At 38.2% G+C, this 16,544-nt stretch overlaps 2 protein-coding genes across 2 annotated transcripts in view; one reads left to right on the forward strand and one right to left on the reverse strand.

Annotated features, from left to right (window-relative positions):
- Positions 1–6,433, forward strand: part of hdac7a (histone deacetylase 7a) — a 95,994-nt gene extending 89,561 nt beyond the window's left edge. The window contains exons 23-27 of the mRNA XM_016513659.1: positions 4,382–4,500; positions 4,644–4,777; positions 4,983–5,064; positions 6,158–6,296; positions 6,406–6,433. Coding sequence (XP_016369145.1) covers positions 4,382–4,500; positions 4,644–4,777; positions 4,983–5,064; positions 6,158–6,296; positions 6,406–6,433 — 502 coding nt within the window. The remainder of the gene's footprint in view (positions 1–4,381; positions 4,501–4,643; positions 4,778–4,982; positions 5,065–6,157; positions 6,297–6,405) is intronic.
- A 5,762-nt stretch (positions 6,434–12,195) lies between these two features.
- Positions 12,196–16,544, reverse strand: part of LOC107709223 (twist-related protein 2-like) — an 8,593-nt gene continuing 4,244 nt past the window's right edge. The window contains exons 3-4 of the mRNA XM_016513660.1: positions 15,922–16,539; positions 12,196–12,727 (exon numbers count right to left, since the gene is read on the reverse strand). Of these exons, the coding sequence (XP_016369146.1) occupies positions 16,192–16,539 (348 nt within the window). The 3' untranslated portion in view covers positions 12,196–12,727; positions 15,922–16,191. The remainder of the gene's footprint in view (positions 12,728–15,921; positions 16,540–16,544) is intronic.

The following is a 16,544-nucleotide window of genomic DNA, read 5'->3' on the forward strand; positions in this document are numbered from 1 at the left end:
GTCGAATCGCGATCTCGATTCCATTTCGATTTATCGTGCAGCCCTAATATTAAGCAATTCTTGTCTTTCCGTCCCCAAATTTAAGACCATTTATAATTAAGACTTTTTGTACCATTTAAGAGTTTTCATGGCCTTAAATTTAAACAATTAAACTGAGGACCCGCGGAAACCCTAAGAACCCACAGTTCAGTGCAAACATTTCTGTCATGCATTTGGCAAAAAGGTTTTGTTTACTATGCATTTTACCTTTGAAATTTGAGGCAGTTTGCCCAACCCTGGTCTAGACACTAATATAATTTTAGTTATCTTTGTAGTTATTATTCTTGGGATGAACAGGCCTATAAAAGGGATAGTTCATCCATGTCGCTCCAAACCTGTATGAGTTTCTTATGTTGAACACAAAAGAATGTATTTTGAACAACGCTGGTAATCAAACAGTTGATGGTCCCCATAGTATTTCTTTCCCTACTATGGAAGTCAACGGGACCAACAACTGTTTGGTTCATTTTTGGGTGAACTATAACTTTAAAGGGATAGTTCACCTTCAGTTGCTAGTCCCCATTGACTTGCATAGTGTTTTCCCCCCAATGGGGACCAGCGAATGAAGGTGAACTATCCCTTTAATTTTAACTAGTCTAAGCAGTTCATGCAACTGGTTTGATTTAGGAAATATTTCTTCACCTGAGGAAATAACGCCCTGAGCAGCATACCAAGATTAATTACCCAATTGCTCACATTTTATTACCCAAACTTTAATTTCAGTTTAGGTTTTTGGCTAAATGCAAACTTTAATTTTGGTTTCAGTGTTTCTAATAAAACATTCTGCATATCTGTTATGGTCTTGTTAGTTTCCACACCTCATTTCGCAAACATAATAATTTAGCATTAATCCTTATGGTCTGTGGTTGTGCTAGTATTTCGTACACGCAACGATAACCGAAAACGCTGTCTTGGGAGTAAGCTGGTGTTAAGTGTTGTGTCAAGGACACAATGGTGTTAGCAGACCCAGCAACCCTTCTATTCAAGGATCTTCCGTGGTCCAGATGTTGAACCACAACCCCACCACAATGCACTTTATATGTCTTGTAAAGTCCTTACATGGCCCGATTATCATCAGGTCAGAGTTCAGGAAGAAGCATTTGACCTTCCATCATGTTTCGCCAAAGAACCTGGTCTTCTTCATATGGGCGTCCTTCATTATTGCATTGGTTTCTCTCCTGCGTTCTTGTGCACTAGTGTTTGCACTGAGACCTTTGGGATTTTGTCAGGAATTGGACGCCCGATCATATTGTGATCACTCTTTTAAGTTGGACTTCCCCCTCCGCCGTCTGCCAACCTGCATCAGTCAAGGTGTTTATTGTAGTCTGAAACGCTTGCAGGGCTTCAAATGATTCCCAGCTTTTTCATTGTGTTGGGATCAAACTCAAGCTTGGCCACTTCCACATGCCGCCGGTGGGTGGTTTTATTAAACGTTTTTAGCATTTTTTGAAGGAAGCCTGCTTCGGGATTTTGGTTTCGGTCCAGGGAGGCATTGTTAACCACACGCTAACCAGGATCCCTGTGTGAAAGTGGGTGGGCGTCTAAAAAGACCTTTAAGATCTCTCAGGACTGAACGTTTTGGGAATGTTCTGCCTCTAACCAGCCTGTGTCTCTTTGACTTCCTGTGTCTTGTACACTCTTTCTCGTCCTTTTATTGGTCTTTAATAAATGCTGCGCTCTCTCTCTTTCCCTCCACCCAAACTAAAACGGTTCCTCTCCACACAGGGGAGCGTGGGTAGTTTTATTGGTCTAAAGGGGAGGCGGAGTTGGTTACAACGGTGAGGGTAGGCGGAGAGGGGGGGAGTAGTGGAGGATCCTGGGTAATTAAGGCAAATGGCTCCCAGATGGCGGGCTGTCAGTGACGTGAGGAGAACGACAAGGTCCAAATGGGAACCAGATGCAGCGGCGGTCGCTTTGAACTCGCCGGTGATGCGCTCAAGAGGCGAAATCGCTGGCAGGGCAGGCGTCCTCCAAGCGCAAGAAAGAGGGAGACGAGGAAAAAGAGGAAGGAAGAGAGAGCGAGAGACGGTTATTAACAGAACCTAATTCAAACACTTTAGTCACTGGGATTGTCACACTGTGCTTCGACCAGCTTAATTTTTTAAAAATTTGTCAAATATAAGAGGAACGTCACTAGACTTTTTCTTCTTCGAGTCATCTGGCCAAGTTTTTCCACATTTTTGGAAAGGCTTTGATCAGAACTGATGTTAAACTGACAAAACAATCTATCTGAAACTATTTAACAGCAATTTTTCCAAAATCGACTTCTTAAAAAATCTACTAATTAAAGATAAATAGTTTTGTCCGAGTATTGTTAATAGAAAATGTAAATATTTATTATTAGTGTATTTTATAATACCAGCATTCATAAAAAATATATAATAAGTATTTGCTTCATAATAAATATTTGAGTTGCCTCAGAAGACCCCTTAAAAGAATAGTTCATGGAAAAATTGGTAACACTTTAGTATAGTAAATTTACTATTAACTAGTTGCTTATTAGCATGCCTATTATTAACATATTGGCTGTTTATCAGTATAAAGCACATATTCTGCATGAGCATATTCTACATCTCTAACTCTACCCAATAACTAAACGTAACAACCACCTTACTAACTATTAATAAGCAGCAAATTAGGAGTTTATTGAGGCAAAATTCATAGTTAATGGTTTGTTAATGGCGAGAAATGAACCTTAAAATAAAGTGTGAAAAATTAAAAAGGACTTCGGTAGGTAACTTCATCCGAATGTACTATTTCAAATGAACAAGACAATATTGTATTTAATTTATCGGACAAAGAATTATCCATTGAACAAACTATAGTATTAAGTAAAGGGTTATCATTTGTACCATACAATGTCTCAAATCCCTTTATGGTCAAAGTTGAATTGTTTAAGTTTTTTAGAAATGTGAAATTGAGAAGTTTTTTTAATTCGAATGCGAATGTAACTCCATATGTACAACAATTTAAACCTAAAAGTACTTTCACACCAGTAGTTCATAATCATTCAGTGAATACTTTCTGTAGACTTGTAGAAAATGATGTGGAAAAATTATTACAAGAACCTAGTGATGAATTGTACAAGAAAAGGAATTTAACAAGAGTGCAAAGAGAAGCTTTATCAGCATTAATAAATGATCCGACATTGACTATTCAACGAGCAGATAAAGGTGGAGGGATAGTGGTTATGAATACTAATACATACGTTGAGAAAATAAAAGGGATGTTACATGATGAGACATTTTATAAGAAACTTGTATTTAACCCGACTGAGTCCTATAAAAAACAAATTGACCAAGTTTTACAAATAGGATTAGACAGGAAATGGATTAATGAACAAGAATTAAAATATTTAAAAAATGAATATCCTAGGATTCCGGTGTTATACACTTTACCTAAAATTCATAAATCGTTAGAAGATCCTCCAATGCGACCAATTGTCTCAGGGAATGGGTCATTGACAGAAACCTTATCTAAATTTCTTGATTCTTTGATTCAACCGATAGTGAAAAAACTGCCATCCTATTTAAAAGACACCACTGATTTTTTGAATAAATTAAATCAAATTCCTTGCATAAGTATGACGGATTGGCTTGTATGTTCTCGTGAGTGCGGATCATAATTTCCTATACTAAGTAACTCAACAGATTGACGCACCAAAATAAAAAGATCAAGTAACGCAAGAGCGCAGTGCAAACGACGTTGTTAAAAAATTAAAATGACAATTAATTTACTGTGCCCCGTGACTTTATTTTGTGGAACACAAGAGGAGTTGTTTTAGGGAATGTATTTTGGTTGTTTTTTCATGTAATTGCAATGAATTTTCAAGCTTCAAAAAAGACCCAAAAGCACCATAAAGTATCATAAATGCAGTTCATGTGACTCACTATATTCTGAAGCCAGAAATGGACTAAAACTGAATTTGTTATTAACTGACAATCTTGACATCTGCCGCGGCTTTGGTTGGCGAGATCAACAGAGAAGTAAGAACGAATCATTCTCGTGAGTTGGATTGTTTTGATGAATCGGATGATTCACGTTCATAACAGCAGTCCGAATGATACGATTCATTTTTCGAGTTCAACTCACTAGGGATCCAGGTGCAGTGGTTAACGGGTGAAGATGATCTATAAATAATAATCTAAATTTCCTTATTCCATGGAAGTAAGAAGGTCATTTGGGTTTGGAATGACATGAGTATGAGGAAATGATAGCTATTAACCAGCCATTTAAGTATGGTTTAAAATTGTGCATAAAGATTTTGAAAGAAAATGCAGTCTTATAAGTGCAGATATAACATTAACCAAATGTTTTTTTTATGCATTGTTCTGATGTTTAGGACAGTGGTGATGCCCATTGCTCAGGAGTTTTCCCCAGACGTCGTGTTGGTCTCTTCAGGGTTTGACGCTGCAGAAGGACACCCTGCTCCTTTGGGAGGATACAAAGTCACAGCTAAATGTAGGATATTTCTTGAAATATTATCTTGCGTATGAAATATAAACTCTTATAAACAGCTTCAAATTGAATTTGATTTATATACATTTGTAAGCAGTCTCAGAAAATGTACTGTGACGCTAATGTTGTCATTGGTCTCTCCGCAGGTTTCGGCTTTTTGACTCGGCAGTTGATGGCGTTAGCAGGAGGACGCGTGGTTCTAGCATTAGAGGGAGGTCACGACCTCACAGCCATATGTGATGCTTCTGAGGCCTGTGTCAGCGCTCTGCTGGGACTGGAGGTCAGATTTCATGCAGAAGCAAACACCATCACAAGAATTCATTTATTATAGCTTTATAAGCCTGTTATACCATTGCTGGTAACAAATAATCAGCACTGTTGTTATGTAAGGGTGTTAACATGACTTTTCTGGCAAAGTCTCATATGACGTGCTCTTTGTTTTAAAGGAAAAACAAAACCCCCTTTTTCATCTCGTTTTCTCTTAGGAGCCTCTTCCCGAGTCGACTCTCCTCCAGACGCCCAATGCCAACGGAGTGCTTTCACTCCAGAGAGTGCTACAAATACAGAGTGAGTGTCTCGCGCTCCTCTCGTCCCAGTCTGCCTATAATTATCCTGAAATGCACTGGCTTCCTGGTAGCACACATTTGTTGTAATTAATTATAATCATGATCATCGTTGTTTCACCACATGGTTCCTGCTGAGTCAAAATATTCCTATAAAAACAATGGTATGGGATGCACTACATGGCGTACACTACCTCTCTCATGCTTTCTGTGTGCTACTGACAGGCATCTATTTACAGTTTTCAACATTGTTGTTGGTTAGACTTGTAATTGACATTTTAAAACCTGTATGACTTTGTTTCTTCAGTTGAACACAAAAAGAAATGCAGAATGTCCAAGCTGCTTTTTCCTGACCACAAAAGTTTACAATGATTCATACAGTTGAGGTCCAATAAGCACATGGTTTATTTTTATCATTATTTTAAATGTAGTCCGTATGAGTTCATACAATATCTGACCAAAAAGTCACCATTATCTTTCCCTCTGCTATAGTTCTTCTCCAACAACATGGAAACCTCATTGGCTCTTGCACATCAAGCTAGCACGTTTGAGCTTCTGTTTACCATATTTGATGCGCTCTATGTGTGTGCATTGAACAATGTTTATATGTGAAGAAAAGCCTAAATTAAGTCTGTTCAGCTTAAAAAGTGATCCAGAAGACTTGGCTTAAGGATTACTTTTACAATGTCTTTATGAACTTTTGAACACGTCAAAGGTCTGGTTACGTGGATTTCAATGGAGGGACAGAAATCTCTCAGGTTTCATTAAAAATGTTTTAGTTTGGGTTTCCAAACATCTTATAGGTTTGGAACGACATTAATATGAGAAAATAATGACAGAATTGTCTTTTTTGAGAGTACTATCCATATTCTTCACATAAAGGCTTCAGAATACAGCACACAAGTTGTATGCAGTATTTTGCAATTGCTTTTTTTATATTTTCATTTTATGGAAATGAGCAGCTTTGACATTCTGCTAAATATCTATTTTTGTTATTCATTTCAGATAGAAAGTCATGCAGGTTTGGAATGACATAAGGAATGGTAAATTATGTCACAATTTAGTCCTGTCTGTTAATTCTGAGATTTCTGTCTCAGGTCAGTATTGGTCGTCACTGAAGCCGCTGATGGGCACAGTGGGGATGTCGTTTCTGGGTGCCCAGAGGAAAGACTGTGAGGAAACGGACACAGTGAATGCGATGGCGTCCCTCTCCGTGGGGGTCTTGACCAACAAAAGGTGAGATTTGATGAAGAAATTGTGCTAAATGCAATTCATACTATTTGCCACTACTCTATAGTGCTCAATCCTGTTCTGTTTTGTACATAATTTCTTCTGTAATTTTCAGTGTGACCAAGGTTATTATTGTTAACTAAAACTATTAAAATATTTGTATTAAAGGGGTCATCGGATGCCCATTTTCCACAAGTTGATATGTGATGTCATTACTATTAACCAATTTAACCACTAAAGAAGAAGAAAAAGAAGAAAACGATCTCGACAACTGTGGGTTTTATCAATCGTATTTTTTTTTTTTGCACTGTGCATTCCATAATGTGAACCGTGAAATTTTCCAAACCTCTGGGAAAAGAAAGATCTAATTCTTTATCTAGTTTTACGCTTAACGTTCTTTTTTTTTTTTTCAAAGTGAAGCAAAAAACAGTTGCATTCTTGTCAAGTTCAGTTACATTCTACCTGCATTCCAAGCATGAAGGCTGTAAACTTGAATACTTCGAAATACTTATTTGTACTGATTTTGTGTATCTGATTTAACGCCTCATGTTTTTAAAGGCCCGAGGGACAAACCAGCTATGAGCAAGTTTATTGCACACACCCACCCACCCAAAAAAACACACATATATGCCCATATTTCTGTGCACACATCGCATCCTTATGACCACTGTACAGTTAATATCGTGGACACAGGAAGTGCTTAAGCTTTCCCTAGACTAACTGTAACGCAAAGTAGCTCAGTCTCTTTTTAGACCAAACTAATTTGAATATGATGTCTATATGTGTGTGCGTGTGTATCTATCAGTCATATCTTTTATCTGTTCTGTACTCACAATCAAACCTCGACTGACCACAAGCAAAAGCGCAAAACGACATTTGAATGGGCTCTCGCGGCCACTTTAATAGCAGCGTGTGAAATTCTTTTATAACACAATTGTCTGTAGTCTTCACGGATCTTTGTTGTTTTGGACGAGGGACATGACCAGCCTGTTAACCTGTGGAGAAGACATGTCTCAAGTTGGTGCGCAGTTAATGATTTTCTTTCTTTGCTGGAGTGTGTTTTTAACATTCACTAAAAGAATGCGCTGAAGGACTCCAGTCGCTCAAATATTCACCTCCGGTGCCTCAAAAGAGACTATTTACTTTAGCTGGAGATGCGAAAGCAGAGTTGCAGGAACGGTTGAGGATTATTTAACCTTTTTTAAAGGCAGCCCACTTGCGGACTGTGCTGGGAGAAAATGAGGGGTTTCCTTGCACCTGGCAACCACAAAGTGGCTTCACTCTATGATGTCATTACTATTAACCAATTTAACCACTAAAGAAGAAGAAAAAGAAGAAAACGATCTCGACAACTGTGGGTTTTATCAATCGTATTTTTTTTTTTTGCACTGTGCATTCCATAATGTGAACCGTGAAATTTTCCAAACCTCTGGGAAAAGAAAGATCTAATTCTTTATCTAGTTTTACGCTTAACGTTCATTTTTTTTTTTTCAAAGTGAAGCAAAAAACAGTTGCATTCTTGTCAAGTTCAGTTACATTCTACCTGCATTCCCAGCATGAAGGCTGTAAACTTGAATACTTCGAAATACTTATTTGTACTGATTTTGTGTATCTGATTTAACGCCTCATGTTTTTAAAGGCCCGAGGGACAAACCAGCTATGAGCAAGTTTATTGCACACACCCACCCACCCAAAAAAACACACATATATGCCCATATTTCTGTGCACACATCGCATCCTTATGACCACTGTACAGTTAATATCGTGGACACAGGAAGTGCTTAAGCTTTCCCTAGACTAACTGTAACGCAAAGTAGCTCAGTCTCTTTTTAGACCAAACTAATTTGAATATGATGTCTATATGTGTGTGCGTGTGTATCTATCAGTCATATCTTTTATCTGTTCTGTACTCACAATCAAACCTCGACTGACCACAAGCAAAAGCGCAAAACGACATTTGAATGGGCTCTCGCGGCCACTTTAATAGCAGCGTGTGAAATTCTTTTATAACACAATTGTCTGTAGTCTTCACGGATCTTTGTTGTTTTGGACGAGGGACATGACCAGCCTGTTAACCTGTGGAGAAGACATGTCTCAAGTTGGTGCGCAGTTAATGATTTTCTTTCATTGCTGCGCACTTACTGGAGTTTTTTTTCGTTCTGTTTTCCACAGCCTGCACATAGATGTCTAATTCACACCAGTTGTGTGGATGAAGTTTATGGTGATATTAAATGTCTCTCAGCCACTGGGATTCACATTTACGCCATCATCAATAAACCAAAATTAATATCACACCAAAATGGACAGACCTCGTTAAATACTGTGCCACTCATCAGCATGTTCGGTTTCAAAAACCGTATCATTTCTAAACCAAAATCTGTCTAGTTGCGTAATCCTGATGGGCCAAACAGCCAAAAATAATGTGCTGGAAATAATGCTGTACCACATGCTGGATGGTCACCGGTCGGGACATTACATTTCACTAGTAGCACAGTTCATGGTGCTTGTTTGACTTTTGCGTTGAGCTTTTGGCTTAATGTACGCCCCGACGGCTCGCTTTCGCGTTTCGGATTTGTATTGATATTCATTGACCAAATCTCATGTTTTTGAGTTTGTGTTACCCTGCACAACCCTTTACCTCTGCATCCACTGGGATTCACATTTACGCCATCATCAATAAACCAAAATTAATATCACACCAAAACGGACAGACCTCGTTAAATACTGTGCTACTCATCAGCATGGTCGGTTTCAAAAACCGTATCATTTCTAAACCAAAATCTGTCTAGTTGCGTAATCCTGATGGGCCAAACAGCCAAAAATAATGCGCTGGAAATAATGCTGTACCACATGCTGGATGGTCACCGGTCGGGACATTACATTTCACTAGTAGCACAGTTCATGGTGCTTGTTTGACTTTTGCGTTGTGCTTTTGGCTTAATGTACGCCCCGACGGCTCGCTTTCGCGTTTCGGATTTGTATTGATATTCATTGACCAAATCTCATGTTTTTGAGTTTGTGTTACCCTGCACAACCCTTTACCTCTGCATTCACAACCAAATTCACACGGTAACATGCTTTCCCGCGTTCACTACAAGAAACAATCGTGACCTGGCAAATTGCTGTTATTGCAAACATTCCTTGTGCGATTTTTCTGTAATGCTGCAGATACAAGTGCCCAGCACCTGCCCGACCAACAAGTCTTTAATTCATCCCTTTCTTGCCTTGTACCAAACCACTGTGGCTAGTTCTACGTTTGTATGATTCCATGTAAATAGCACCATCCATTTATCGACGTTTTGTGAGGTTTCATGAAGACCCTGGGTAGCCTTTGCCCATCAGACCCCCGTGAAGACTGTTGTAAAATAGAGCAGATGCAGACGTTCACTCATTAATGAAGTCATAGCTAATCGCTCAGAACTAGCGGCGGTCTTGCTGCGTATTTATAGTACTTCAAACAGTGCACTTGCATTTCACCATCAACAAAACATGCCTGTTCATCTTCAGACAAATTGAAAACGACTTGGTTAGCGACAGATCGACAGCACTTAGTGACGGTTTCGTTGGGACTGTGGCTAAAAACAGATTTTTGACATTCCGTTGCAGTTTGGACACTGATATGCGTCTTACATACAGTTCTATTTTAGTGGTGTATTTTTACAATAGCTTTGTGCATTTGTACTGTTTTGATATACCTCTCAAAGCGCTTGTATTCTCTCGTCTCTCCGAACTCTTTATGAAGTCAAACGGAGAGCGTGCGCTGTCGTCATCGCTCGTGTAAAAGCAAACCAGCGTCGTCTTAATTCTTCTGTCATTTATTCCCTTTTGCCTTCTTTTATGGACAATGTAAATAGTTTCCTACGACCAAAAGACTTCACCTACGTGCCTTGAAGTACTTTCCCTGTCGACCCCACTAACTGGATCTGTTTAACAAAGCATAACAGAAATGATGTTTTCCAATCTTCCTTGTTTATTTCCCGTTTCTTTCATTTCTCTGTGTATAGAAAAGAATGTCTATTTTGTACTGTTTCTATCTTCCTAATTAAAAAGAAAAGCATTTTTTTGTTTGCCTGAATTTCATTCAGCTTTGTCATTTTTATGTGTACACTCTACTGCTTAAAATGTCTGAACATAAAATACCAGCGAGCTGAAAGAAATCAAATCCATTCGCGCACGTCCATTTGTTTTCTATTAATTGAGAAACATTCACTCGGATCTACAGCATGCTGTTTTTATTTTAGCATAGCAATGCTGTTAGAAAAATATAAGATAACTATAGTCCCTGCTAGAAATGACTACAATGCCTGCATTTTCCACCAAAACACAGCTGCTGCTGTTGTTATTACTAACTTGTAAAACTTGGGAAAAGCCACTAAATTCTTCAAAATAAAAAAGCTTACTCTAAAAGCATCTCATACTGTTTAAAGATGCCATATTTTATGTTTAACATTATGGTGCCATGATACATTTTCAAAGGTGTTTCATGCATCTGTTGAAGCAGAATCAGTACAATTAAATATTGCACATGCACACAATCAAAGAAATCTGAAATACTTGATTAATGAGTGGCCTGAAGCCACTAGATCGCCAATACTGGTTCATCTGGTCACTGGCTTCTTCTGTTTTATTCTAACATGTTTAGGCTTCTGCTTTAGTTTGGGCCACTATGGCCGTGTGTTTTGCACTTCGATTCAAACATACGTCTTGTAATTGCTTTACCTAATTACACGTAGTAAACAGCAGAACGTGGCACTCTTGTGGCGAGGCGGTCTGTCTTATTTCTTGCCAACCAGACATATATTTATTGAAGCCTCAAACTAAAAAGGATAATGCCAAGTTTATGTGCAGACCAAGTTGAGCTGACATTTTATTCTAATTAACTAATTTGCGGTGTCTGGATTCTAAAGAACTCGTACGAGCAGAACAAGAACGCCTTGATCTATCCCTTAAATCTTTTTAGATCCATTTCTGGGTTTTTTACATTTCTAATTTGTTAAACGATTTATTTTTCTTCAAATGTTTTTTTATTGCACTAAAAGGCATAAACATACTTGTTTTAAAGTACCTCTCATAACTCATAACTTAAAGTGATAGTTCACCCAAAAATGAAAATTCTCGCCCTCATGTCGTTCCAAACCCGTAAGACCTTCGTTCATCTTCGGAACACAATTTAAGATATTTTTGATGAAATCCGAGAGCTTTCTGACCCTCTCATCGACAGCAACGCAACTGACACGTTCAAGGCCCAGAAAGGTAGTAAAGACATCATTAAAATAGCCCATGTGACATCAGTGGTTCAACCTTAATTTCATGAAGTTACGAAAAAAAAAAATTTGTGTGCAAAGAAAACAAAAATAATGACTTTATTCAACGATTTATTCTCTTCCGGGTCGGTCTTCGCCGAGAGAATCATGATGCATGCGTGTGGAGCTGCTGACGCAGGAGCCGGTGTTCTGACGTAGAACCTGGATACACTGCGTAAAACATAAAACGGTCTTCGCGAACATGTCTTAAGATTTCGACAGAGAGGATGACTTACTCATGCAAACCAGAATATACAGACGATGAACTCTCATGAACGTCGAAGACGTCGAAGAACATTTTTAAAGTCGTTACTTTTGTTTTCTTTGCGCACAAACAGTATTCTTGTAGCTTCATAAAATTAAAGTTGAACCACTGATGTCACATAGACTATTTTATCGATGCTCTTGCTACCTTTCTGGGCCTTGAACAAGGTAGTTGCGTTGCTGTCTATGCAGGGTCAGAGAGCTCTCGGATTTCATCGAAAATATCTTAATTTGTGTTCCGAAGATAAACGAAAGTCTTAAAGGTTTGGAACGACCCGAGGGTGAGTAATTAATGACAGAACTTTAATTTTTGGGTGAACTAACCCTTTAATGCATTTGCTAATCACCAAGTCATATTGCAGAATTAATCTTACAGCTTTATTATTATTATTTTTTTAAACGTAACAACCTTTACATTTAGACGAATGTGGTATATACCATGACACAATTGTTACACTGTCACAGAAGCAATAATGTTGGCTAATATACAGCATAAATGACCAGCGCAACAACTCTGAAATGATCAGATCTGTATATCAGGGAATATAGTGAGTCTACGTAGCATTTTTCCATCAGGCTAGCTGGTATAGGTTAGCTATAAGTGTAGAGTCCTTATGACAGTCAATGTCTGCCTCTGCGTGTCCATACATAATCAAAGACAGTGAACGCTGATCACAAATCAGCACTCTGCCACTCAATCAGAGTCATTTCCCGAGTTTGATTCAGAGTCAAGTGGAATAATCTGAACAATCTTAGTTCCTTTAGATGGTGGAGCGTAATTTTTTTGCATTTTGTTGTATTGCTCCATTAGAAAAGGGAAGGATTGTTGGCTTGTAGTTGAAGCATGATGTCCTCTGGGATAGTGGGATACTGTTGAGACGGACAGAAGGGGAAGAACATGTCAGAAATGTGCTTTATAATCAAAATGGCTAAGTAAAACATTTATATGGACAGTATATAGTCATTTGTATATGCATGGGTTGTTCACATATAGCTTTTGTGGTCAAAGAAAAAATTATTTAAAGACTACATGGAAATATTTTGCAATTTAAAAAATGCATTTGCCACATACCATTTGAAAATGGATTTGTGAAGGTGTAAGGGTTTGGATTAAAGACAAACATATTGGATGAAACATTGAGGAGAGGACGTATTTGATGTCTGGATCTGGATTACTTCATAAACAGCTTTATTTAAACTGCTCAATCAGTTTGCTGGAATCTGCATCTCATCTCAGCCTAAAGCGAAAGAATCATTCCCATGAGCACCGGCTAACACGTTGACTCATCTCGCATAAACGAAGGACATTGCTAAAGTAATACAGTATGTGGTGAATATGACTAGTCCAAAGAAACCATAACCCAAAATAAATCCTGACAAAGAGCCGTAGTTACTCTGTTTCCTTTAACAGCACACATTTTTTCACCAATCAGCCAATCAAGACTGGATGACTAAAAAAACTATACCTGAAGATTATGATAACTGCCAGAACTGGTTAATAAAAGTGGTACAAAGTTGAACTTCAATGGTCTTTGAAGAGTTTTTTTGGTTATTTGTAGTGCTGTCAACCGATTAATCGTGATTAATCGCATTCAAAATAAAAGTTTTTTTTTCATAATATATGTTTGTGTACTGTGTATATTTATTATGTATAAATAAATACACACACATACATGTATATATTTATTAAAAAAAACTTTTGTATAAGTTTATATATTAAATATATTTATATATAATATAAATTATATGAATATAAATATATACATGTAAATACATCTAAATATTTTCAAAATATATACTGTATGTGTGTGTATTCATATATGCATAATAAATATACACAGAACACATACATATATTATGCAAACAAAAACTTTTATTTTTGGATGCGATTAATCACGATTAATCGTTTGACAGCACTAGTGAAAATAGAATTCTAACGAAGACAGTCAGAATTAAACCAGATTATTTTGGACAAAGTGAGGTAGAATGAGATAAGCGAGTGTTGCAAACCAGGTACCAACTTAAAAAAGCAAGCATGAGCATCACAGCACACAGCAGTGTTCGCTCGGGCAAGTGCTGACCATCAACAACTCTTTCAGTCCGACGGTTTCAGGCAGCTTACGCCGTCGTCAAGTGCCCCTGCTTTCAATAGCCTGTCCAGACAGAGTTCAGCTCTAAAAGCTGCCGCGATTAATCGCGATTAATCATTTGACAGCACTAGTTATTTGTGATTTTGGCTGTTTAAGAGTTACATCGAGTTTTTTTTAAGTGTGTACTAATTTTGTTCCATTTAAATGCAGAATGTAAGAAACTGCTTCACAGAAAAAACATCAAACTCTGCATACCTGTCATTTCTATTGGTGCCAGGGTAAGTTCTGCACATCCCTTGCCTGGTCTTTTGTTAAGTATTTAAGTTTATTTGATTACAATGACAGCTAGAGACTCTAACAGCGCATTTTCTCCCAAACTCAGTGCAGAGATGTGAAAAATGTGTACAGATTTAGTCTGGACCTGGGCTCAACTAACCTGTTGCTGAATATCTTTGTTTCAGTTGCGTTTACAGGGGAATTTCACCATCCTAAAACTACACGATGCCAGCTAAATATTTCCCAACTCTCGAAGTGCCCAAAAATCAATACCATTGATAAGTCACACATTCACTAAAATCCTCTTCTTCGTATATGCTAACATCAAACTGATATATATCATCAAACTGAATTAGTGTGTGTATTTTTGTGTGTTGTATGGTGTGTATCTCTCACACACACACACACACACACACACACCTCTGTAATACTCCACAACTGTTTCCAATCATTAGGTTCCTGCATGTCTAGGGCCGGTCGCCTCTGATTGCACGACACTGGATACGAGATCCCGTGAAGGGCAGAGGGAGGGCGATTTACACCCGTGGGCTAAAGGAGAGTCCTCTCCACCTTTCCCTGCTTCCTGTTCACTCACTTTTCTTTTCCTTTAATGATTTTTCTTTGTTCCCTGTTATCTTTAACAGCAACACATGGTCCCTGGTTCTCAGACTGAGATCACGGTGGAAAATGTGAAATAAGTGCATATTTGTTTTAAATACGTATTAATTACATAGTTATTAACTTTACTAACATATAAATAGTTATACATAAATTTAGTTATAAATATAGAAAAAAATATGTATATATATGCATGACCAACACAAAATTATGCAGACAATAACTTTATAAAACGTCTGTTTTTTTGTTGTTGTTGTTGTTTTGTTGTTGAAAAGATATTTACGTGCAGTATATTTAAATGTACTTGTGGTTAAGGCAATACATACTATGAAATCCAAAGAAGAGGCTACACCTAGGCCTGCGTATGATAACATCAGCAGCGGAATATCACAAGCTGGAAGTTGTGCTGAGTCGTATTTAGGTAAACTTGACAAGTCAGTGTTTACAATAAACATAGATCACATGAAATGAATACATTTGTCAATGGGAATATGAATAATATCTGTTCTTCTGCTAAAGTGTGTATAAGTGGAAACTCCAGAATCTTAAGAGGAGTTTCGCATTTGTGTTGTATTCTCAAAATGGCTATTATCTCACAAATTCTTGAGACAGCATGTTTTTTTATGCATTTAATTTTCATACCATTAACCTGGGGTTGAAATCGTTATTATTATTATTTTTTTCCCCATTTAAACCAATTGACATATGTTTGAAGTTACAAATTCCTATTGCTGAATACCTCGACAAATTTGGACAAATGAAATTGTTAGCATTTAGTCCATTAAAACTGAGTACAACATTTAGATCAGATTATTTCTGCAAATAATTATTAAATGGACAATAAAGTCATTAATATCTAGCACATTGTAAAAATATCCTCCCTCAGACAGTTATCACACTGATCTTATGATGTAGCCTATGTAAGAAAACAAACCCAACGAGTCCATAATCAATGAGCAAGTCATTTTTTCGTATTTGTGATAGAGAAGCGTGAACTTGCAGATCAACAACTTGGACTAAACCAGATCCATGTGCTCATATCAGCTACCATATTTCATTTATAACATTTCACTGACATACCTGTGGAGGGTTGCTCTGAGAAAAAGTAAAAAGGTCGGTGTTGGAAGGTCAGAGGTCAGCTTTAGGCAGGGTCAAGTCATGGCAGCAGGAGTCAAATGGCTGTTGCTGGTGAATTTGAAGCCATAGCTAGTAGACAGACAGCGATAGATTTAAAAATCAGAGTCACTTTCTCTGGGGCAGAATGCAGGTTCAGAGTTCAGAGGCTGGTTCGATCTGGAGGGTAGTATAGGGCTGTAGGGTCGGCAGGTAGGATCAGGAACGGGTGAACGTCTAGTGAGTGGCGGACATGGACCAAGCACCCTCCATCCTCCATACGGAGAAGGCATAGCTCAGCCTTTCGTGGGCCAGGTAGTTACAGCTGGCCAGCTTGGCATCCATCTCATCGCTCTGGAGAACCTGGTAGAGAAAGTCGATGTATCTCGAAGCCAGTTTGAGGATCTGAATCTTGCTCAGTTTGTCCGAAGGCAACGTGGGGATGATCTTCCGCAGCGAGGCGAAAGCATCGTTTAGGGACTGCGTGCGCTGCCGTTCCCGGACGTTAGCGATCACCCGTTGCGTGTGGAGGTCCTCGAACGGTTGCCCGGGCACAGGTGACACCGAGCTCACGATGGGCACTAGGGAGG

The sequence above is a fragment of the Sinocyclocheilus rhinocerous genome, unplaced genomic scaffold, assembly GCF_001515625.1.
Source record: "Sinocyclocheilus rhinocerous isolate Xijiao unplaced genomic scaffold, SAMN03320098_v1.1 scaffold776, whole genome shotgun sequence".
Classification (NCBI taxonomy): Eukaryota; Metazoa; Chordata; class Actinopteri; order Cypriniformes; family Cyprinidae; genus Sinocyclocheilus; species Sinocyclocheilus rhinocerous.